This window comes from Lactuca serriola, chromosome 7, assembly GCF_051521515.1.
Source record: "Lactuca serriola cultivar US96UC23 chromosome 7, Lser_US96UC23_V15, whole genome shotgun sequence".
Classification (NCBI taxonomy): domain Eukaryota; kingdom Viridiplantae; phylum Streptophyta; class Magnoliopsida; order Asterales; family Asteraceae; genus Lactuca; species Lactuca serriola.
Window position 1 is genome coordinate 21690933 of NC_136414.1, and position 26371 is coordinate 21717303.

The following is a 26371-nucleotide window of genomic DNA, read 5'->3' on the forward strand; positions in this document are numbered from 1 at the left end:
TCATGTAATGAAAAAAAAATGGTTATGTTTGTTTCTAAGCTTGATAAAAGATGTTTACAGAGTAAACAAAGCACACACGGATTATAAGAAAATAACAAAATTAATCATATAAAATCGAAATCCAAACAGATACATAAACTAAAAAAGCAAATGATACCACAAATCTTGATCCGTACTTCCGGCTCCAACAAAATTCGGCTGTCACAAGAAAATCTCTAGAAACAACACAAAGTTGCTTGATTTCTAATTCGGTAGATTGTTGAGAGGAGTAGGGTTTGTAGGTTCTTGGAATAAAGATTCAAAGAGAATATGTAAAGTCTAACTACGTCTGATAAAGCATTGCAATCGGAGGGAAGAAGAAGAGTGTGTGGATCGGCTATCAAAAGAAGCAGCGCAGGAGGAAGACTATTTGAAATAAATCCATAACTCTCACTTTCTTCAATACCAATAAATTAAAAAAAGGGCATAATTATCAATGTATATATTTTGTTTTGGATGGATAGAAATCTTGGGTTAAAATATGAATTCCCATAACAAAACTCAGTCTCCCATCTTTCATAAATAACTTGTTGACATCTATAATAACGACTCAATAATGGAAACGATCATTCTCCATCAAGACACTTCCAAGTACAAAATGCAATTAAGATTCAAACTCTAACAAAACAAACGACTGTACGACTATTACTCTATTATACAACTACCAAAACCATCTTTACACATTCCAAACCCGCTCAACATCTAAGTACAAGTTCTCGATGCACAACATACACATCAAGCCTTCTTTTTATCATCATCTAAGAGCATTAATAAAAGCCATCAACGAATCAACATCTCTCTTTTCAGATGCATACTTAATCGGTCTAGACGAGTGCTTCGGGAAGAAAAGAATTGTAGGGAAGCTCCCGAGTTGCAATTCTTGCTTTGCAAACGACTTTTGGTCACCATCCGCTCTAAATTTCCCAACTTTCACACCGCTTCCGGCTAATTTATCAGCCAATTCAACATACGATGCTTCCATTGCCTTCAAGAAATAACAACATCCTTTCATTATTAATAAACATATAAATGTTTTAATAGTTATAAATAAACAATTGCTATTCAAAATTATTACCTGACAAAACGGGCACCAAGGTGCATAAAGAACAACCATCCACGCGTCTTTCCGGTCTTCCATCTTCACAAGATTCTCAATTCCGGTTCGACTCAAATTCACAACATTTTGGCTTTCAAAGATATCGGCAGCGGAATTCCCGTTTCCATTCCCATTCCCATTCCCATTGACCGATTCCTCCTTCAAATTCCCTTTATGCAACCCACATTCTTTAGCTTTAGCATCCTCCCACCACCACCTTCCTTCTCTCTCATGCTGACCTGGCAACACCGACCTCGTGCATGGCTCGCACCCTATCGACACATACCCTTGAGCATGCAATGAGTTAACCGGGACATCCATGGTTCGTAAAAAGCTCCATATATCGTTTCCAGCTACATTAGCCACAGGGTTAAACTTCACCAAGCTACCTGGCCCACCATCCATTCCTTCAAAAACCGGGTCAACTTGAACCACTGGGACCTCGGATCGGGTCCCGGGTGACTGGTCTTTTCTTTGACCCGTTATCCATGCCCGCAAACCCTTCAACGCCCGTCTCAAAGGTCGGACCTTTCTGACCCGACAGCATTCTTGATGTCCATCTTCGTAGAAAGAGAAGAGACCTTTGGTTCTTACTAGGGCTTGAACTTCTACAGCGTCTGGGAACATGTATTCGATTCTGATGTTGTAATGTTTCTCGACTTCATCAAAGAATTTGTAGGTTTCAGGGTTTAGTCTTCCGGTGTCTAGGGAGAAGACCCTGAACGGACGTCCGGTTAAGTGGGCGTATTCGATTAAAGCGACATCTTCGGCGCCACTGGAATTGAGAAATGATTTTAGGATGTTAAGATTTGGTCATTTTCATTGGGTGATCGAAAATTATGGATAAATGAGTTGTACTGTTGAATTACCTGAAAGCGATTGCGATATCGTTCCCGTATTTTTCGAGGGCTTTATCCATGATTGCAAGTGGAGAAGAATTTTCAAGATCTTTAGCCAATTTCTCGATGTCTACCGCCTCTACTGATTTCTCCACCACATCTGATACAGACACCAAGGGCATTCTCGTCATTTTACATGTTAGATATGTTAATGCTTTTAATGACTTGTATTTCGTGGTATACGACTTATGCTGTTATGCATACTAAAACTATTTCCATTAAACCACTACAATGAATATCCCCCAAAAAACCCGAGTTCCATTTAAGAAGGCTTACACAAGAGGTCAAAGGATCTAGTGTCAAACTTCAAAATTGAAGCAAAATTACAAAATTCCAAGAAATTTAATGATTATGGTAAACTTTTTAAAAAGTACTAGAAATAAAAACAACAATTATGCAGCGAATTCATAAGAAAATCCTTAATAATTTTGCAATTAAAAAGCAAAAGCTTTGACATTTAGAAAGTCATTGAATCCTCTTAGGAAAAAGGGTATTATTATGCTTAATGATAAGAAAGAACAGGGGATTATTCAAAAGGGTATTTCTTTTCACAGATTTTGTCGACTGAATTATCACCAATTAATCCGAATTAATGATCAATTAATTGATTTACAAAAAAAAAACCCTAGAAATATCATGTGTAATTATACATACCAGGAGCAAATATGGTAGCGGCCGAAGGAACGATTGAATCGTTCCTCTTCGGTTCAGCATTCAAAGGCTTCACCGCCGCAGATCGTTTCTGGGATAAACTGAAAGCCGCTGGCAATCGATTCGACCGATCGGACGGATGAAAATTGCTTGAATTGAACTGAACACCTGCAACAAAGATACAATTATTCAAACCCATGACCAAAAAACCTAATTCAAAACAAACCCATACAAATTAACACGCATAAAAACTAAAATCGATGTCTAAACTTATGATCGATGAATTTACCTTGTTCTGTACGATTAGAAGATGAAAAAACGATTGAAGTAGAAGAAGTAACAGCTAACGCCATTGTTGAAGTATGAAACTTGTATCAAGTAATTATAACCGATTGAAATCTGTGAATTTTATGATGAATTTGGTTAAGAGGGAGGAAATTTATATATTAACAAGAGAAGAAAACGGGTTATCAAAGGTGAGGGGCGGCCTTTAAGGTTCATTGAACCTGGACGTTTTTCTGACCGTGTGTGATTTACAGGAAAACACGCAGTAAAAGGTGTGACGTGTCAAGATCTACGGTGGTCGTGAGTCGAGCCTTCTACCTTTGGTAACGGCTCACGTCACTTGGTGGGCCGCAAAGTCCATATAGAATTCTTTTAGGTTTTTATTATTAACATAAAATAAAAACGAAGATTCGAAGGTAATTTACATGAACATTCATGCATCTTCCACTTTTTCAACTTTACTTTCTGTTTCTTTCTAAGGGTATTTTGGTCATTCACTTGATAACAAATTGGACCGTTTTTCCCTTTATGCTTAGCTTGGAATTCTATATCTTGCTCATTCTAAAAAGATTGTAACAACATTATGCATCCATATCATGCATTGCAATTTATAAATTGTAAAGGATATAACAATATTATAATAGTTTGATTCACATTTTATATCAAAAAACATGAGGTGACATGTTTTGTTTATTTGCTCACAGAATCTTTTATGTGTAGTGTGGCTTTTACACTCATCATCCATACAACTTAATAAATACCTATAAATTAATTCAATTTATATTAAACTTTGCTCATACCAAAAAGATATAGAATTATAACTAATATAACTATGGAGAGTAATTGATGCTGTGAAAATCTTAGATATATTCATTAATACGATTGCCTTATATAGGCTGAATACAAATGTTTGACTGTTCCATATTTACAGGAGAATAAGTAGCAACTAGACTAGGTAATTTGACTATACAATTGACTATATAATTACACGTGATAATATCTAATTATACATAAGATAAATCTATTTGTGAATATCCTTAATACGCCCCCGCAAGATGGAGGATCCATCGGAGACTCCAATCTTGGAACGATTGCGAAGAAATGAAGCTCGGGATAGAGGTTTGGTGAGCATATATGCAAGCTGGTCGTGGGAGTGAACATGATGAACTTTGAGAAGACCCGTGGAGACTTGTTCACGGACAAAATGGTAGTCTAGAGCTACATGCTTCATACGCGAGTGATAGACAGGATTCGCATAAACATAAGTGGCACCTGTATTGTCACAAAAGAGAGTAGGAGGGTGTGTGATAGATATGCCGAGTTCGAGTAGTAAGTTCTTTAGCCATGCTAATTCAGCCGAAGCATTTGCCAACGCCTTATATTCTGCTTCAGTGGAGGATCTGGAGACTGACTTTTGCCTTGTAGACTTCCAAGAAACAATGTTAGAACCAAGATAAAGTAAATAAGCTGTTGTGGATCTACCTGCATCATTAACACCCCCCCCCCCCAATCGGAATCTGAAAAAGTCGTGAGTGTGAGAGGAGAGGTACGATTGAGAAACAAACCATAGTGAATGGTACCCTTAAGATAACGAAGAAGACGTTTTAGAGCTTGCCAATGAGACTGACGAGGAGCATGCATGAATTGAGAAAGTTTATTGATGGCATAAGAGATATCCGGACGAGTGAAAGTGAGGTATTGAAGTGAGCCTACAAGTTTGCGATAGGGTGTGGCATCTATAGTAGGAGTAGAATCAATAGCTGATAGGGGTTCAGAGGTGCTTAGAGGGGTGGAGACTTCCTTTGCACCGTCCATGTGAAACTGAGTGAGAACATCTTGAATGTGACGATGTTGAGACAGAAATAGACCAGATGGCGTGGGAATGACTTCAACACCGAGAAAGTGATGAAGCATTCCAAGATCTTTCAAGGAAAATTTGTTGCTGAGAGCGGAAATGAATTGAGAGAGAAAGGAAGAATTGTTTCCTGTGAGTACTATATCATCTACATAGACTAGAAAATAGCTAATAATGTGATTGGTATTATAGATGAATAGAGAAGGATCTGCCAGAGACTTCTTGAAGCCACAGTGAGTGAGGAAATTGGTGAGTTCAGTGTACCATGCCCGAGGAGCCTGTTTGAGGCCGTAAATGGATTTCTTGAGTTTACAAAGGTGATTGGGGAATTGTGGGTGAGTATAGCCCGGAGGTTGTACCATGTAAACTTCTTCATGAAGGGTACCTTGGAGAAAGGCATTATTGACATCCAGTTGTCTAAGAGGCCAATAATTGGAAAGAGCAATAGAGAGAACAGTTCGAGTAGTAACCGGTTTTGTGACTGGGCTAAAAGTATCAAAGTAATCTTTCCCATACTATTGATGAAAGCCTTTGGCAACTAAGCGAGCTTTGTATTTATTAATTGTGCCATCAGGTTTACGTTTGATTCGAAAGACCCATTTACAACCAATGGGTTTATGAGATGCCGGAGGTACTAGTTCCCAAGTTTGATTGTGTATGAGTGCATTAAACTCATCTTCCATGGCATGACGCCATTGGGTGTCCTTGCTGGCTTGAAGGTGGGTGGTGGGTTCAATAGTGGGTGGTATCGGATGAATAGTGGTGGTGTTGACAAGGTGTTCGTTATAATATTTTGGGTTGCGGGTGCGATTTCTGGGAAGAGGGTATGGGCTGGAACGAGTATTGTCAGTATCATTTGGGATGATAGAGGGGCTGGGCGGATCAGGTGTGTGTGTGGAGCTGGGCTGAATAAGAGTATTTTGTGAGCTTGACGAAGGAGGATTGTGATGTGGGCTGTTGAAAGGAGATGTTAGAGGGGTTGTAGTTGAGTGATTTATCGGTGAAGTGGGAGTAGTGGGTGCTGAAGTCGAATCAGCAACTGGATCAGCTGTTGGAGTGGGCTGCGAAACAATAGGGACAATGTTTGGGAGGACTGGTACAACACAAGGGGATGAGGCAGTAGCAGTGGTAGTTGGCTTGGTTGATAGGAAGTCATTTGTAGTGGGAAGTGGGCTGTCATTATTAGAGATAGAAGCATAGGGAAAGGTGTGTTCAATGAACTAAACATGTCTTGAGTGATAGAGTTTGTGTGATATAGGGTCATAGCATTTGTATGCTGATTTGGATGCTGAATATCCAAGAAAAATGCATTTGGCGGAGCGAGGGTGGAGTTTAGTGACTGCATAGGGCCGAAGCCAAGGGAAACAGAGACAACCAAAGGGTTTAAGATTGTTATATGCGGGTGGGGAGTTGTAAAGTTTTTGGTAGGGAGAGATATTGTCAAGAATGGATGTGGGTAATCGATTAATTAGGTGAACAGCCGTTTGAAAGGCATGAGACCAAAAAGTGAGAGGAAGGTGGGCATGGTGGAGGAGAGAGAGACCGGTTTCAACAATGTGTCGATGTCGTCTTTCTGCAACTCCATTTTGCTCAGGTGTGTGTGGAGGTGTTGTGAAGTGGGAGATACCATTTTCCTGTAGGTATCGAGTGAGAGCAATATACTCACCACCATTGTCTGTAAACAGAGAGATAAGAGGGGTTTTATGGTATTTTTTGTTGGGTTTTGAGCATTCTAACACTCCTAAGTGTACATGCAACCCTAAATACCTTGGATCTATGTTTTCTCTATTATACATACAAATAAGAACTTCCAAGGTATTATCCTAATCTAGCATACAAAACAATAACTATAGCAAGATAGAATACATACCTCTTTGGAGAAGAAAGTCTTCATGAAGCTAGAGTGCCTAGTGCCCCAAGTGTGACACCTCAAATGGAATCACAATCATCAAAACACTTGGAATGACTTGAGATAATTCTACACTCATCAAAATCGGCTAGCCCTTTCACTTCACACACTAGTGTGATTCTAGTTGCCAATTTTGTCAAGAATAAGATCTTTATATAGTGTTACAATTAGGGTAAACCCTAATTGTCATGACTTTCCATTTCCTTGGATCCATGGGTACAAATACACCATGGAGCATCCATGGACCATCCTATGGGTTTTAGCCCAACTTGATTATCCATGGAGCATTAGCCCACTATACAAGTATGGATGATTTACACAATCAACCCATATATTTAATTAGTCTTCTTTTGATCACTTAATTAATCCTAGATTAATTCTTGATCAATACTAATTAAATAATCTTATCATTCTTATTATTAATATACTAGAACTTATAATATATTAATAACCATAAGTGTCTTATTTCTCTCATCCAAGTGCATGATGGTATGCAACCCAAATGGACCATGCCGGGTCGGGTCAAGTCTTACCAAATATAGTTATGGACTTAGACATTAATCCAACAGTCTCCCACTTGGATAAGTCTAAAACTATTATTGCGTATGACTTCAGGAACCAACTGGCAATCGTAGCTCTCAAAAGCTTCCGTCGAACTCTGACCTTGTCGATGAACTCTGACCTTTGTCAGTGACTTGTCCATTAGATAAGGGATCATATATTCCTCCATTCTAGATATCATATGGACTGAGACATGGATTATAATCATTCTCTCTGTCCATTTGTTGTTTCTCGATTTCCGATTTATGACGACTGACTAATTGAACAAATCAAATCAGTCCTGGCCCGGCCGAGCACTTCCATTTGTCATCATCAAATCATCGAGGGGCCCACAGATATCGCTTTTATCCCGAAGGTAAAAGGAACGGATAAACTTCGACTCATATGGCTTGTTCTACTACTTGTTGAATCATACACAAAGGCACGTTTTATAGCACCGAGTTACCAAATGCGTTTTCGTGCTATCAATGTACTATCAACTCATAGTAACAACTCATATCTCTAGGTTTGAAGAATATAAGATATTATCGTCTCATGATCACTCGTGATAAAATCCATGAAGTGATTCCAATGAGCGCGGGTTGAATCCAATACTCAGAACTTATGAGCACTCATGATTGTTGTAGCCTTGTCCAACACCTTAGACCTCTACAACCCATCATGACAGTCTTAATTCATATCTACTTCCAACATATGACCGACTGTGGATGGTTTGAATAACTTAGTCATTCCGGAAGAATAACCCAGTTTATTCGGGAAGTCAAAACATGCAAAGTGAAACACAATAATTGAATCCAATATGGTCTCAGAACTTATGAATATAAATAAAACACCTTTTATTTATCACCATATGATTACACATTATTCATTGTATACTGTTTCAGCTATCAACTTTAATCTTGAATTTAAAACAATAGTTGTCCCATGCTCCAAGCATGTACACTATGTTTTTCTCAAACACTAGTCATGCCATACACCAAGTATGCATACTATGTTTGTCTATGATCCTTACTTTGTGAACTAGATCAATTGAACATAACTTCAATGATTCTTTTTTCACACTCCCAAATCCTTACTGCAAATGCAAGAATTCCAAATTCATGCCATTTACTGGAATCTGTCAGATTCTAAACTTATATGCATTGATCCTCTTGTAATGATTATGCACAAAGTCATAAAGACTTGGCAACAATCATTACAGAGTATTCCAAAAGAGATCAACTCCTTGGAAACATCCTTCTTGCATTAAGTTTCCTTAATCTTACACAGATTGAAAATCCTAACTTTGAAACATTTCCAGATTCCATTTTGACCATCACTTCTGAACAAGAGTTGCCTCCTTACAGACTATGTCAATATGGTCCTTCCAGAATTATCACTATACTTCCAACTGTCCTTGAGCAAGCAATCTTTGGTAAACCTTAGATTGTCCTCGACAATTGTTTAATCCTTTTAGTCATATCCAGTTCTAAACCTTTTCCCTTCTTAATGCCCCAGGCATTTGGAAAATTTTAGAACGGATGATTATAGCACATGTAATCGATCCTATACCCGAAGCATATGGGACACGATTCATGATGTCTCACATAAAGACTAAACCAGTCTTTTGCTATAATATGTCCATTTCAATTTGCCAAGTTCTCATAATTCAGATTATGAAAAGGGATGCCGTAATCATAATCGAATTTTAGAACGCAAATAATGGACCCATATACAGAATTTCCTTATGTTGAGCCATTCCAACATGAAATTCATATATATTTCCTTGACTAAATGATTAAAACCTCACGATCTAAGCTTATAGATTTGAGACGAAGCATAATTTCCTCTCCCTTAATTATAGCAAAACAACTTTTTCCCAATTGAAACTTTTGTTTTCTATAATTAACATTGCTAGCTTGCAATACTTAACATAATTATCATGCTCCCACTAACATGATGATTATTAGCATAACACTTATGCTCCCACTAGCTCTGACATGTATTCAGAAATCAGTTCACTTTCTTACCAAAGTTCAGAATTCTGATATTAGATTGTTTTGATAAAACTTTATCAAAATCATACACCTTCCCTTAGATAGCACACTTGTGAGTCTCAAAAATTATGAAGAGGTATGCCGTAATCATAATGGTTAGACCTTTTTGCCACTTCTCACAAGTCCATATTAGTGTGCCGGTTAACCACACGCGCTCCACTAACGACTTTGAGAATGCAAATATCATAATTGCTATCTAGATAAAATCTACTTAGTGAAAGTGTTTCCTCACCATCATATTCATGAATCGGAGAGAAACCTTATGACACTTAGATTTGCTGGTGTATGTGTTCTTATCCATGTGAATTGTCAAAATCATAGTCACAAGACAAGGATAATGACAAATCCAAACTCATATGGGCTGAACTCAATCTTAATTTCTTGCCACCTGGCAGCTCAAGGGCCTACCATTGCTTCCAAGTTGTTATGCAACACATTGAGAACTCTAAGAACTCATATGCAAAGTCAACTTTAACTGGAATGGGCACAGAATATGTCAACACGATAGGTTATAAACCTCAAGTCGTGTGCTAGTGAAGAACTTCAGGTTTTATTCTTGATTAGTTCTTGAGACTTTCAAGACCTTTAAGACTCCCACTGTCCTCTTGACCTATAAGACTCCCTTGTCAAATATCCAAGAGATAGTGTGGATTCTAATCAAGACAAACACTTCACACAATTAGCCTTAGTTGGTCTTTGTTTTATCCAAAACATCACAACTTACCAATTTCAAATGTGCAAGAGTAGAAAACTTTTACTCTTACATTTGACAAGTGTTTTAAACCTTCTTTTGAGACATGTCACTCAAGTTACAATCTTGGAGTATGACTCTAAGACTTGTATTGGAACGAAGTATGACTCATCTTCTTGATTTAACCATTTCAACAATTCAAGATCCTCTTCTTAGTCATAAGAATGCACTAAGATTTTCTTAGAGAACTAATTGTGCTATGGTTTCTTAATCATTAAGATGATCACAAAACGGATACTAAAGTACTCTCCCATCTTTTCAGATTTGAGAAACTTTTATCCTTCTGCCTAAATTGATTCTTCTTATTCGCTCTTCCATACATTGGAACCTTTTTCCAATGTCCCAGAGTTACACTTAAGCTTGTAAGTATAATCATATTTACTGAACTTAAGTAAATCATGACGAATAGTTTTATCAAACTTTTGTGGTGGACTTAATCAGTGCACAAGAATGTGTACTCGATCCCTTAGTCCTTTACTTGACTCACACATCCATGTGAACAAGTAATTAGTCTTAATTTTTTCCAAAACTTGAAAGTTCTCATTCATCATGCTATACAACTTGCATGATTCCAAGTTCCGGTCCACTTGAAACTTGGGTGATGAGAATTTTTCCTTATTTGGTAAATTTAGACATTACCACAAATGAAAGAATCAATTTCATATTTCCACTCTTGCTATTAATGGAATCATATAAGCAACAATTTTTCCACAAATGCCATTGTAAGGATATTTTTAAAATAAATAAAATCAAAATTTTTCTTTTATTTTAAAACTTTGCGGAAAAAACTTATCCTTACAATCCATAAGCACATGAAAACTTGTTGTTATCTATTCCTAAGCAATATATCATAACTCCTAAAAAGTAGCTCAAGAATCCGATTTTTCAAACTATGCGATAGAAATCCATCTATGCGATCAGATTCAGCATATTCTTTCTTTAAGTTTCTTCACTTTTCTTTGATTCTTAAAACATCACCATGTGACCTAGTCACATCATGTATCAAGAATCTCAGAATAGAAACTTAACAGAGTTAGATAGTGGAATTTACCTGAAGTAGAGTCAAACTTATTGACTTTAACATCCTTAGGTAAATTTGGCAGCTTCGCAACCAATGCCCCTTCCTTTGGCAACATAAACATATGGACCCTTTGATAATGGTACATGGGACTATCACAGACTTAGCTTTTCTCTTTACCATTTGGTCAACCGAGTTGACTATGGCCGATCCCTTTCCATTGGGAAGAGAATGCTTTACTAGATATCCAATGTCACTATTGTCAAAGTTTTTAGGAAGTTGATCTTAGCAAAAAGATAAGATCATTAAGGGTCTTGTCATAGTCTGTTTCATAGGTGTCCCAAAGGAACTCACTATATGACTTAGAAAGTGATTGAACCACCAACTTTCTCAAGACTTTGACACTCAACTCTCCCGGCTTGTCAATATGTGACTACATCTCCAAGATGTGTTCACACCTAGACCTTGCCTTGCCAATAGGGCTTGAGTGACCTTAAACTTTTCAAGAACTTGTGGGTTGGGGAGAATAATTGGAGGAGGTGAAGAAGTATGATATCCATGGGACATCATCTTCATTAGGAAAGCTTGTTTCAAGAGATTTGGGAAGATCATAAATGTCTAAACCAGACATCTTTTGGGAGATATTCAAGATAGTTGATCTTAAGTCCTTAATATGACACCCAATATGAAATATTAAGGCTAGGACCCAACAAACTATTTTATAACTCAGAAGAGGTATGCCGTAATCCAAGCTATAAAATATTTGAAGGTAGGTGAATGACGATTCACCAATTTCCACCAAAATAAACGAAATGTATTATTAGGTTTTAATTGGTTTTGAAACTCCTAGATCTTTGAGATTCATTGAACTGTTCAATGGCATGTTTCAATCTCGAGTGTGCCCTTCAGGTTTTGTGACTGGGATGCCGAGGATCACAAAACAAGGTGTGAAGTAACCATGCAAATCACTTGGTACCCTTAATAAATTACCCCTCAATCGATGTGCCGGTTAACCACACACGCTCCATCGATACTATGATAAATATTAAGTCACCCTTTACCTACCTTGTTAAGTCCAAGTTAGTGTGCCGGTTAACCACACACGCTCCACTAACGACTTAGACAAAGTGCAAAGTGTAATTTCATGGATTAGCACCTTATTCACATTTTTCCTAAGTAACTAAGATTGGGTATTATTAAGATTTTAGTTACTTAGTATTATCATTAATACTTTTAATGAAGGGAGAATTCTAGTCCTGTCAAACCCGTTCGGCTAACGACCCTCCACCAGTCAAGCAAGCGGTGGGTGAGAGTGGACACCCATTAAGTTGCCATTTTATAGGCAACAACCTTATACCCACCTTATAGACCGGCTTCGTGAATGAGGCGTACTAGCGGTAAGACTGACTTTACTCTTATACATATATATATTATTAACTTATAATATTATAAAGTATAAGGGTTGAATTTTAACTTTTAAAATTCTAAGGGCTAACTTGGAATTAAAGTATTCATACTTGAAAACTTTTCAAATTCCAAAACTTGAGGGCAAGTTTTGAAACTATTCAAAACTAATTAATTCCATAACTTATGTGTTTAAAGTAGTTTTAATCCAAAAACTCTTCAAGTTCCATAACTTGAGGACAAGTTATGGAAGACTTTAAACTAATAAAAGAACTAACTTTTTCTTTATTTTATAACTTATGGATTTAATTATGGTTACATATTTTCCTTTAATGAAGTGACTCTTGGACTTCCATAACTTGAGGACAAGTTATGGAGTCATAAAAATTATTCAATGACACAAGACTCTTCATTTTGTAACCATTGCCAACTCTTATGAATTTTATGAGTCTTTAATGTGACTCTTCATGTAACTTGAGGACAAGTTACACAAACACATTTTATACTCAACTCTTAGATTAAAATGGATTGAAAACAACTATTTCACTCAACATTTCTATTAATCTAAGCAACTCATAAGAACAAGATAATTCAAATCAAACTTTTTCATGTAATTAGTCTAAACCTTAAACTAATACAAAACATGAATCTATTGACAATTATCTTTGAAAATGGATTAGCATGAACATTACCTCATCAAAAACAAGTTTATAAGATCAAAAACAACTTAGGGTAATGTTCCTAGTCCATTTCTAGCCAAAACAGTCGAGTTTATGCTGTCTGGGGGTCCAACTCGTCGAGTGCACGAACCAACTCGGCGAGTTGGATGCATTTTGCCTTGGACTCGGCGAGTCCATTCATGGACTCGGCGAGTCTGCTGGGCAGACAGCATCAAAACTCGATTTTCCAGCTTCTTTTGCAAGTATAACAAGAAAACAAGCCTATGCTCTGATACCACTGTTGGGTTTTGAGCATTCTAACACTCCTAAGTGTACATGCAACCCTAAATACCTTGGATCTATGTTTTCTCTATTATACATACAAATAAGAACTTCCAAGGTATTATCCTAATCTAGCATACAAAACAATAACTATAGCAAGATAGAATACATACCTCTTTGGAGAAGAAAGTCTTCATGAAGCTAGAGTGCCTAGTGCCCCAAGTGTGACACCTCAAATGGAATCACAATCATCAAAACACTTGGAATGACTTGAGATAATTCTACACTCATCAAAATCGGCTAGCCCTTTCACTTCACACACTAGTGTGATTCTAGTTGCCAATTTTGTCAAGAATAAGATCTTTATATAGTGTTACAATTAGGGTAAACCCTAATTGTCATGACTTTCCATTTCCTTGGATCCATGGGTACAAATACACCATGGAGCATCCATGGACCATCCTATGGGTTTTAGCCCAACTTGATTATCCATGGAGCATTAGCCCACTATACAAGTATGGATGATTTACACAATCAACTCATATATTTAATTAGTCTTCTTTTGATCACTTAATTAATCCTAGATTAATTCTTGATCAATACTAATTAAATAATCTTATCATTCTTATTATTAATATACTAGAACTTATAATATATTAATAACCATAAGTGTCTTATTTCTCTCATCCAAGTGCATGATGGTATGCAACCCAAATGGACCATGCCGGGTCAGGTCAAGTCTTACCAAATATAGTTATGGACTTAGACATTAATCCAACATTTTTCAGCCAGGGTTCTGAATTGAGGAAATAATATTGAGACATCAGATTTTTTCTTCATTGGATAAAGCCAGGTATACTTGGAGAAAAAATCAACAAAGATGACATAGTAAAGGAAGCCATCATTAGATTGTTTGACTGGTCCCCAAACATCAAAGTAGACAAGTTCAAGAGGTTTAGAGGCAACAAATGAATTGCTACCAAATGGTAGTTTATGACTTTTATTAATGGAGCATGCATCACAATGAAAGTTATTGAAATACATTGAACTTGACTCTAAATTTAACTGCCTAAAAAGAGACTTGAGAACTTTGATAGACGGGTGACCCAGCTTGTGATGCCATGAATGAAGAGAACTGGTTGAAATGGTGAGAGTGTTTAGTTGAGGTAGTTGACGAAGAGACTGAATGGCTGCGTAATAGATGTCATTAATGTTCACCCCCCGCATTAGACACGCCCCCGTGCGAAGATCCTTGACAGCAAAATAATGTGGAAAGAATTCAACAAAGACACGGTTAGATTTACACAGTTTGGCAACAGAAACAAGATTATTACGCAATTTTGGAACACAAAAAACATTATGCAGATGTAGCAATTTTGAGGAAGTGGGGAGTATAGTATGACCAGTGTGAGAGATTGGAAGACTCATACCATTTCCTAACACAATTTCATCGGGTCCTCCATATTCCGAGAGGGTGTGGAATGAAGCCGGATTTGAAGCCACATGATGAGAAGCTCCTGTGTCAAACATCCATGGTGGGTTGGACGATGTGGGTCCAGCTGCAGTGGTATTAACTGAAGGTGATGGTGCTGTCAATGAGATGGAGATGTTGTTGTCTTTCAAGAATCGGGCAAGTTTCCTGCAGTCTTTAGTGTCGTGACCTGGAATATTACAAAATTGACAAAAGGCAGAGGATCGATTTCCACTCTGAGTGAAATTGTTGGCATTTGTTGACCCAGAGAATCGATTTTGGCGAGGACCAGAATTACTGAAGCGATTAAACTTGTTGGAGCTTTTGTTGTCTGTCGATTGCCTAGAATTATGACGAGAGAATTGTTTGAGTGTTGTTTACAGTAACGATTGTCGGTGTCGATTGATTGTCTTTGAGGGTTCTTTCATGGTCTACGAGCTTATCAAAGAGATCAGGGAAGGTGATAGTTGTGTCTCTGATTTTGAGGGCAGCAACTATGTGAGTGTAGTCTTCACCTAATTGACTCAGAATGTGCACAATGAGGTCCTCCTCGTCAATTGGACTCTGTGCTAGGGCTAATTCGTCGACAATGCTCTTCATCTCAGTGAGGAAATCAGCAATTGGACGAGACCCCTTTGGATTGTTGGCTAATCTGGACTTAAGGGAGATTATTCTTGATCGAGAGACACTTGCATAGCTGTCATTGAGTCGCTTGAAGACTTGTCTTGAAGTGTCGGCAGAGGAAACAATTGGCTGGATAGTTTCAGAACAACTGCCGAGCAGAGCACCTAACAAGATCTGGTCTTGTCGATACCATGGGCGGTATTTCGGATTAGGTTTTGTAGCGTCAGTAGGAAGAGTCTTGGATGGGGCTTCTTGTGACCCATCAATGAAATGATCAAGGCCTAAGCCGATTAGGGTAGATATAACCTGCTTTCGCCATACAGGAAAATTAGTGGCTGTTAATTTGATTGGAAAGTGAGATTGAGCTGTGACTTCGATAATAGCCATTAGCGACTGATAAAGGTATTGGGAAATTTTTTTTTGGATCGAGAATAGCTCAGAGGAGCAAGATGCGCTCTGATACCATATGGAGAGTAATTGATGCTGTGAAAATCGTAGATATATTCATTAATACGATTGCCTTATATAGGCTGAATACAAATGTTTGACTGTTCCATATTTACAGGAGAATAAGTAGCAGCTAGACTAGGTAATTTGACTATACAATTACACGTGATAATATCTAATTATACATAAGATAAATCTATTTGTGAATATCCTTAATAATAACAATATTCTAATCGTTTTGATCACATTAAAAAAAAAAAAAAAAAAAAAAAAAAAAAAAAAAAAAAACCAAGAGGGGAGGGGGGGGGGGGGGGGGGGCTTTTGTTTGGTTGCTCATGCAAGCTTTTAGGTGTAGTTGTGCCTTTCACACTCATCATCCATATAATTTAGGCTATCTTTTTGTTTTTTGAATTTATTTATTTGTACTAGACTAGAGTTGCTTACAAAGTAGCTGTGGTTGACATAAAAGGTTTACGGATGGTCTAGACAACAACCCGATTTCATGTTAGATGCGTGAAAAAAATAATATGGTGCAACTACTAAAAAAATTATGTGCAACTATTATACTCTATAGGTCCAAAAACAAAGCAATATGGTGCAAAAATAAAATAAATAAATAAATTTAAAAAAAAAAAGAAAAAAAATTAAGGGAAATACCGTCTATAGACATTTTTTGGGGTTTAATTCTAAAATATAGAAAAAAAATTGGATTTCCGAGTATAGACATGGATTCCACGGAGGTAAGCACCGAGGGCTCCGCAGAATGGTAAAAGTGTAAATAAATTAGGGTAATAAAAAAACCCTCAAGATCCATTCCGCGGAGCTACCTCCGAGGAATGGATCTTCACGAAAAATAAAATCACCTCCAATGATTCTTTTATGTAAAGATCTCCGATTAAAAGACCAATTTTTTTTCACTTCACATTCATTCCAAACATTGTCAAGATAAATTCATATTATCATAATATTTTATTGAAAATAATTAGTTGCGAAATGAATATAAACCCCGAAGAATCGATGTGAAAAAAAAAATTATGAAGATCCATTCCTCGAAGCTACCTCTGCGGAATGAGTTTAGTCCTCGGAGGTAGTTTCGCGGAATGGATCTTGAGGTTTTTTTTAATACCCTGATTTATTTACAATTTTGCTATTCCGCGAAGCTACAATGGATTCCGCAGAGCCCTCATAGCTTACATTCGTGGAATCCATGTCGATACTTGGAAATCCAATTTTGTGTCTATATTTTGGAATTCAACCGCAAAAAATATTTATAGCCGATATTTTCCCAAAAAATTGGGTGCCACTACTATCCGCCCCTATAAACTATATTTTAAAAAACTATTCAAATCAGCTATTCAAAGAGCTTTTAAAGTGTTTTTAAAATTATCTCATGTCTTTTCAACAAGATTTTGTAGATTTCTCACACCTTTTATTAATCTTAGAGGAACTTCGACTAACTTTATTTAAGTAATTGTTTAACTTATTACCAGTGTGAAGTATAAACTAAAACTAGTGTTTGGATAGGGACTTTTAAAAAATAGTTTATACCAGTTCCACACCGGAGATAAATCATTTTTGATAAGTTAATTCTCACTAACTTATCAAAAGTTTTCAAACACTTTTTTAAAAACTTTGTTTTTGTATCAATATACGTTAATAAGTTAAAATGTGCATATCATTTTAAATAAACACCCCCAAACACCCTCTTAGAAAATAAAATTTATACGAAAAAACATATTTTTAAACCAAGTTTGTTCCAACATATATACCAGATTAATTAATTTATATAATAACATATAGTTATATAACTTAAAATATGGATTGAGTAGAGGCTCAAAATAAACAAAACCGAATAGGAATCAGATATATATAAATCAATGCAGTCTTTGGTATTTATAATCATGAAACTTGGTTTTCGGTCCCGTGGTTCTCAGTTTTTTTTTCGGGTTTGGAATCGATTTTTTTTGCCCAACTTTAAACAACCTTAATTTGTTCATATGAGTCTAAGTAAGTTTTTTTCTTCTTTTTCTTTTTCATCAAATACTATTATGTCCTTGTTAAGAATAAACTACATTTTAGGTTTGTGAATCATCTTAATTGGTTAAGTTCACCATGGCTGGCTGGGTTGTTTTCGGTTATTTTCACATTCTTTTTTTTGTGCCTTTGAAAAATCTTAATTGGTTAAAACGAGATGAGTAATACAGGCCCAAAAAGGGGTTGTTTTCAATAATTTGCAAAATTTTGTCCAAATTTAAATAACTATAAATTGTTGCTCCAACAAGTGGTCCCGAGTATGTAATTTTCAATCTTGGATACATTTTAGGCATTTGAATCAATTTAGTTGGTTAATAATTGTATGAGTTTCAAACAACTCGTACAAATAACAATGTATTTTCAATTCCAATCGATTCTAGAATTAAATTCCTAGTACTTGAATCGAACCCTTACCCTCCGATATGGTTCGATTCTTGGTTCTTAACATTCCCATTTTTTTAATTTTTAGTTTTGGTTCGGATTGGTCCGATTCCGGCGTCAATCTTGTAACATCTCGAGTTCAGGAGTGCAAGTTCAGGGTTCAAAGTATAAATGTGAAAGGGCAACTCGGCGAGTCCATGGGTGGACCCGGCGAGTAGGGTCGCGACTCTGGTCGTGTGTTAAGTGGCCAACTCGGCGAGTCGGCGGCTGGACTCGGCAAGTTGGTGCTGAGTGGAGAAAACCCTAATTTCAGAGGATGATCCCTATTTAAAGGACATTATACCCTCTCCCCAACCTCTTTACCCTCTCTTGAAGTCCAGAAAACCCTAAGGCACGTTTGTGAGTGGTGTAAGAGCATTTGGACCTTGGAGAAGAGATCTTGGAAGAAATCTTGGAGAATTAAGAGGCTTGGAGCAAGGGGCTTTGCAAGAATTTGGATTTCTCTTCTGTTGGAGCTTTCCTTTGAGGTATTATTTCGTTGCTTGGGTTATTATTCATCATTTTGGAGTTTTTGGAAAAGATAGCATGTGGTGTTTGAGTTTGGAGGTTAGATCTGAGGTTGCTACCTCATATCTGGAATGGAGAAGGTCTAGAGTGCATTAAAGTCCCTGTTCTTGAGAGATTGGTGAAGCCATCTTGTCCCAAACCCTAACCCTAGAGTGTAAAATGCTTAGATCTACTTAGATTCACGTAAAATTTTCCACTTTACGTGATGGGTGGGTTGTAGAAGGGTAGATCTATGGTTTGGATCATCTGCATGGCCTGGAAAGCTTCTGTATGGTTTAAGATCTAGAGGTACTCGGCGAGTCACATAGAGGTACTCGGCGAGTCACATAGGTGTACTCGGCAAGTTGCTTGAAGATGGGAAGGAACTCGGCGAGTTGGAAGAACAACTCGGCGAGTTGGTTGAAGATAACCTTGGACTCGACGAGTCTGTTCTTGGACTCGGCGAGTCTGGTCGTGAGGTCCTAACCTTGTTCTGGTTGAGTGCGAGGGGACTCAGATTTGTTGGACTCGGCGAGTCTCGGGGTGACTCGGCGAATTGAGTCACAGATTGGTGAAGTTCTGAGCATAGGGACTTGGCGAGCCATCGGGTTGACTCGGCGAGTAGAGTCATTCAGGAGGTTGACTTTGACTTTGACTTTGACCAAGGGTTGACCAGTTGACTTCCAGGGGTATTTTGGTAATTATTGGCTTTTGTTTTGAGTTCAGTGTTGGTGTTGGCTGGTGGAGATTGTGTCAGTGGACGGAGCATCTTGGTCTTATCTTTTCAGTCGGCAGTTGCGAGATGAGTTATCCTCACTATATCAACAGGGTCTAAGGCACCAAGGCCGACCCTTTATCAGATTGTAATCCGGGTATCGTTGTTATGTTGCTGCTTTGCTATGTTTGCATCCTGGTAGTTAGGATGGTATATGTTAGAGACCTGGTTAAGGTCGGTATCCTGGTATATAGGATGATGTTATGCTAGTGACCGGTTAGGTCGGTATCCTGGTTAGGATGATGTTACGTTATGTGATCTGCTAGATCGGTTTGATTGAATGTGAATTGTTATATGATTGAATGTTTATGTGCACATGGTTGTTGGACTGGGGTTGGGTTGAGGCTGGTCCTGCTTTGTGCTGTAGGCCAACATACCCAGGGCGGACCGGTTATTCCAAAGGCCCAGCGAGCGGTCCGGATAGGCTATAGACCCCAAGAGGGCGGACCAGACGTGCCGAGGCTCGGAGAGTGGACCAGGCCAACTGAAGGCCCAGTGCGGGCGGACCAGTCATACTATAGACTCAGAGAGTTGACCAGATGGATTGAAGGCCCGGTGCGGGCGGACCAATCACACTGTAGACTCGATATATGTGGCTAGACTCGGAGGGTGGATCAGGTGGACTGAAGGTCGGTGCGGCGGACCAGTCACACAGTAGACCCGAAGTGCATGGTTGTTCTGTGTTCTGTTATGATATGGCATGTTATGTGTGTATGGTATATGTGGTTGGTATTTTGGGGGTATTTCACTAAGCTTTCGGGCTTACAATTGTGGTTTACTGTTTTTCAGGTTCTTCAGAAGATCCGCGGCAAGACAAAGGCGTGATCGTATCGCTCCTCATGATTTTATTTTATGATGAGGTTCTGGGAAGACTCTGATAATAATTGTATTGAAAACTTTTTGTAATAACTTTATGAAACTGGGTTGTTTTCGAAAAGATTAAATTGGTTAGAATTTTTAGAGTGTTACAAATCTCATCCCAAGCTTAAAGCATAAATGATTATATATTTAAGGTACTATTAGTTAAAGTTAAGTAAATCAATTATATTATTTATGAACTTAAGACAATATATATTTTTAACTTAATATAACTTTCTTTAATTTTATATTGGCGTTTAAAATGTGAGAATTTTAACTTAAAATAAAATCCCTTTTTTCATATCGTACTAGTTGTGATACTCGTGTATTATATGAGTTAATTTTAAAAAAAATGTTAAATATAAAAATCAAAATATTTGAGAACTTTGAATTTTTAAAGAAAAAAATGAATTATAATAATAGAAATGTTTTTTGTATTTTAAATTTAAACAAATAATTTAAATAAATGAACAAAAAAAACTAATGAACTTTAATTTTGAAATTAAAAGGAAAGTTTATTAATGAAATTAATATCCATTTATTATTATATTCATTATATTTATCATATTAAAATATTAATATATGAATTAATAAAATAGAAAAACACATAAAATGACATGTAGAAAAAATCAATTCAAAATGACATTTGACAATTTGAATGAGTGTATGACAAGTGACAAAAGAAAAAATACTTCATTTATTAGAGTAAATATTCTGTATTCACATGAGATATGAGTTTATTGGACTCTGAAATGTAATATAGTATAACTTAGTGTTGTTCAATATATATATATATATATATATATATATATATATATATATATATATATATATATATATATATATATATATATATATATATATAAAAGGCAAATCAATACAAAATGCATAAAGGTTTAGAAACTTTAAAACCTAGAAAATCAATATTAATACATAGAAAAAAAACTTTAAGATATATAATTTTTTTTTTTTGACTTTATATGGCTAAAAATCGCAAGTTTTGGAATTGATATGTTGAAAAAACTTTTTAAATTTTTTTAAAGATATATATATATATATATATATATATATATATATATATTATTTTTTTCAACGATTTTATAAAAAAAGTAATGATTTTTATGTTTGTAAACTCAAAAAAAAAAAAAGATTAGATATGTAAAAGTATTTTTTTTTTTTATATATTTTTAGGTTGTTTAAGTTTTTTTAGATTTATGCATTTTCTATTGATTTTCCCAATATATATATATATATATATATATATATATATATATATATGCTTGAGAAATATATGACTGTTATATACCTAATATTAGGTATAGAACCATCAAAATCTATATAATTTTAACAAAATTCAATTAAATATCTCTATCATATTTCTTGTATCATTTTTTAGAGCTTATGTTAGGCTTTGTATATATATATATTTTTTATGGAGTTTTATAAGTTTAATTTTGCACCACAAACTGTGTATAAAAATATTTTAACAACTACATGTAGTTCGGTATATTGAAATGTACTATAGAAAACTAGAATGAAATATTAAACTTGTTCATTAAAAACCCGATAAACTTCTTCTCATAATCTATAAAAACAAACAATACAAGTATACATGAGTGTTTAGGACTACAATTACAAAATTGTGTAGTTACATTTTATGGATGTTGCATGCAATAAGATTCTATGTAGATACATGTTAAGCTTATACTTATAAATATAAATTTAAGATATATCTTTACAAATTTTTACGATATTTTGTCTATATAATAGCAAACTTTTTTTTTTTTTTTTTTTTTTTTTACTATTTTAGATTTCTGTTAGTATTTATTTATTTCATTTTAACATAAATGTTATATTATTATTTTTGCTTATAATTTACATCCGGTTTATATTTTAGTCGTTACATCATTATTTTTAGAAAATTTTACTCGTATAAGCTTCTTATTTATCATTTTACCGTTATGCACATAAGGGAGGAGCCGTATGCGATGAGAATCTCATGTATGGTTCTATAACGAATATCTTCGAATAGAATGATGACCATAACGGATGTTAGCTCAATCCGAAGGAAATTATGCGAAAGCTTTATAGAATTATTATGAAGCTATGCGACTAGAAATTGATTTCTATGACCTAAGTTATATACTCTATAACATAGGACTTATCCATACAAGTAACGGAGAACATACGAAAACTATGGAATAATTTGTATCAATTTATGTAAACGGGTAATGATACTTTTAAGCCCCGATTAAGTTAAATGAAAAGTCTTAACAGTGGATATGTAGGATTTTGGGCAATACTATACGGTCTTAAGCAAGCGATGGAATCGAATGACAAATATGGTCGAATTAAACTAACAAGTATTTTCTTAACTCACAAATCTTTAATTTGAACGGTAAATATCATATTTGGAGTTTGATGCGTTTTTGGGCCATAACAATAGTAAAATCTATCCAACATTTAAAATTATCCAATAAAGTTGAGTTTTAAGTTTTAACGCAAATTGGTAGCCCGAATATCAAATAATTCAGTAGTCCAATTGGTTCATTAACAACGCCTATAAATGTGGTGACTGATGACTACGGCCTATGGGGGCTGATCACGTTTTCACAAAAGAAAAGAAAAAAAAAGGCCGGTTCTTTTTTTTAGGGGGATGAAACATACACACAATTTTCTTTTTCTTCATCAACACACACCACAAAGAGGACAAGAAAAGAGAAATATTTTCTTATCGTGTATTTTGTAGTTTTTGATAGGTTAGTTTTTTTGAAATGGCTAAATCATCCATGTCGACATTCATTTTGTAAACATATGAATGAATTTGAATTTCTATTTGTAATTGTTGATTATTGTTTATTTCTGTACGAAAGTATGAACTCAACACATTCTTAACATCATCATTTTATTCATTATGAAACATATGGTTTTACATCAACAAAATACACCAGAAATCTCATTACATATCACACTCACACTCAGATTACACATGAATAAGAAATCTGTACATAAAACAAAGAATATGAACTAACTCTAACTGCGAAACCTTAATCTACATGTGAGAGAGGAGAGAATTTTTGTGAATACAAAAGCAAGGAATGAACTGAATAGCCAAAAAAATGCAGCAACAACTACTTAAATACTACGGGTAAAGAAGATTCATGGTTCAACCCGAAGTCCGCATGTAAACCTATAAACCTGCATTATATTTACCAAACATACCCCACTAATATATACACTTACATAACTCATCCTAATAATTTATAAATTAATGTTGAAGTTTGAAACCTTTTAAATATAACATTTTTAACAAATTCTTTCTTCATCCATATGATTTTTGCTACAAAATAAATAAATAAATAAAAATAAAAAACAAGTTTTGTGTCTTAATTCCTTTTATACTTCTCACCTCAAATAGGTAGATGATTACATTAGGTTGATTGTTTGATAATTTAATCGATCATTTAATTTAATTGACTATGAGATTTGTTTTGGTAAAATCATCATTTTTTGAAAAGAAAAATACAAATTTATTTGAAATTTTTTAATGATTAGAGTTTATCATGAAATAGGGTTCAGTAGCTTTCTCTTACTTTATTTATTATAATATTATTGCGTCTGTTTTTATATTATAATAGTCCTATCCTAATATTCCAGACCAAATAAAGACTATTATATTACTATTAATATATTATTGTATTCTCAACTCACTACAAAATAATATTATTATAATTTTTCCTTGATCAAAGATAATTTGGATTATACAAAGAGTATCATTTTTTTTTTTTAATTTGTTTAAGAAAAAAAATTATTATAAATTTATTGCATTTGTTTTGACTGATTTCCAATCAGACATAAAATATTATCCCAAAGTAATTATCTCATCGTAATCTCATTATAACTTCTATAACCACGAAATAATCTTATTGCAATTTCTTTATGATACACAATATCCAGATTAGACTAAAAAGTTATCTTAATGTATATCTATATATGGGCAAAACTCATTTTATTTGTCGAACCACTAAAAAATCATTTTTTTCACAAAAATCAGCCGTATTATTTTATTAGGTAAAATTCCATATATATCATGATTACATCAACTTTTTATTATATTATATTTAGAAAAAAATATATAATTTTATAAAAACATAGATAAAAGTTTATTTAGTTTTTTATAAGATAAAACTGTGATTTTAGTCATTGTGGTTAGCATAAAAATGTAAATAAAATCCAAAACTGAATCTTTTATGTGGTTTGATTCTCGTAAAACATAAAAAAACTAGAGAAATTAAATTGCTTCCTACTTTTTATGCCTACAAATGTTCCTACCTAATAAAATTATGACAAATGTCACCATTCCATATTTTTTTAACTAACTCGTTAATGTTATATTAGGAATATATCAATTACAATTAAATTGAATAGTGATTTGTCATAATTTTAGTGGGTAAGAATAATTGTAGGTATAAAAGGTATGAGGTAATTTAATTTCTCAAAGACTATCATACCATTCTATTTATTTATTTATTTATTTTTACATTTTTATATTTTTTAATTATTATTACTATTATAATTCTCTCTCTCTCTCTCTCTCTCTCTCTCTCTCTCTCTCTCTCTCTCTCTCTCTCTCTCTCTCGCGCGCGCGCGCGCGCGCGCGCGCGCCTTTAACCTGCAAATCAAACATCTCACTTAAACATACACACTTGAAATCAAACATCTCACATAAACATACACACTAGAAAAATAAATACACATTACACATATAAAAAAAACTCAGATGAACTCAGACGAATAAAGAAATCTGATGAACCTAAATGAATAAAAAACCTAAATTAACAAAAAAGACCATTCATCCTTTGCTTCTCCCAGGCTTCTTCCTTTGCTTCTTGGAACCCATATGAAGAAAAGACCCATATGAAAAAAAAAAAAACAGATTTGCAACAACTGAAAGAGTGGAGCTTATAAAATTTACACAACAAAAAGATGGAGAACACATTATTATCAAAAAAATTTCAATCAAAACACAAACACAGACTAACAACATTTCTTTTTGGTTCTCGATTTTTTGACTGTAAAGCGAAAAGAAGTGTTGTAATTCCTTTTTTTGGGCAGCATACATACACATGCAAATCAGTAAAAAAACGGGAGAGGTTTTAGACTTTTGGTGCAATTTTGGAGAGGAAATAAGGTAAGACACACACAGAAAGGGGTACAATATAATGATGAAACCTATAATAATCAAACATGCAAGTCAATCCTTAAACTTCTTTGTGTGATTTTTTGTTTTCTCTAGCTAATTTCTCACAACATTTAAAAAAAAATATATATTCTTAATCAATCGGGAAAAACCACAAACAAAAGGAAATTATTATATGAACCCCCACCCACACACAAAAAAAAAACCCGGAGAAATGAAGATGAAACCTGTAAAATCAAACCTACAATTCAGTTTCAGCTGAGATAAGAGAGACTGGGAGGTGGCTACAGAAAGGGAGATCGGGGGTTAAGAGCTGTCAAACTCCCTAAAACCTTCAACCTTTCTTTTCTTTCTTCTTCCCATTGTGAACTAGTTGTCGACGAACTCTGTTGGCAATCAAGCAAAGTAAGAAGAAGATATGACAAGGTAGAGATAGCCTAATGCTTTCTTTATTGAATGATTTAAATTGAAAATGGTTACATTCTAAAACAGTTAAAACAATGAAACTTAAATACTAAAGTACAAATGAAAGCAGAAAAATAACAACGGTTCCTTTTACTGGGCAAGTGATCCACGTGCCCTATTATTCT

General features: G+C 35.1%; 1 protein-coding gene across 1 annotated transcript; it reads right to left on the reverse strand.

Annotated features, from left to right (window-relative positions):
- Nucleotides 1–525: 525 nt before the first annotated feature.
- Nucleotides 526–3129, reverse strand: LOC145060962 (5'-adenylylsulfate reductase 1, chloroplastic-like). The gene is made up of 5 exons (XM_079008292.1): nucleotides 2975–3129; nucleotides 2689–2853; nucleotides 2005–2134; nucleotides 1115–1910; nucleotides 526–1024 (listed from the first exon to the last, which is right to left on the reverse strand). Exons 1-5 carry the CDS (start codon nucleotides 3036–3038, stop codon nucleotides 794–796), a joined length of 1386 nt encoding a protein of 461 aa, XP_078864418.1. The 5' UTR covers nucleotides 3039–3129; the 3' UTR covers nucleotides 526–793.
- Between the last annotated feature and the right edge of the window lie 23242 nt (nucleotides 3130–26371).

Bases quoted from the DNA above. Each gene is read 5' to 3' on its own strand.
- LOC145060962 (XM_079008292.1), bottom strand. From the start codon at position 3,038: ATGGCGTTAGCTGTTACTTCTTCTACTTCAATCGTTTTTTCATCTTCT. The intron at 2,854-2,974 runs GTAAATTCATCG...TCTTTGTTGCAG, and splicing joins TTCTAATCGTACAGAACAAG to GTGTTCAGTTCAATTCAAGC. The intron at 2,135-2,688 runs GTATGTATAATT...TGTCTGTATCAG, and splicing joins CGCTACCATATTTGCTCCTG to ATGTGGTGGAGAAATCAGTA.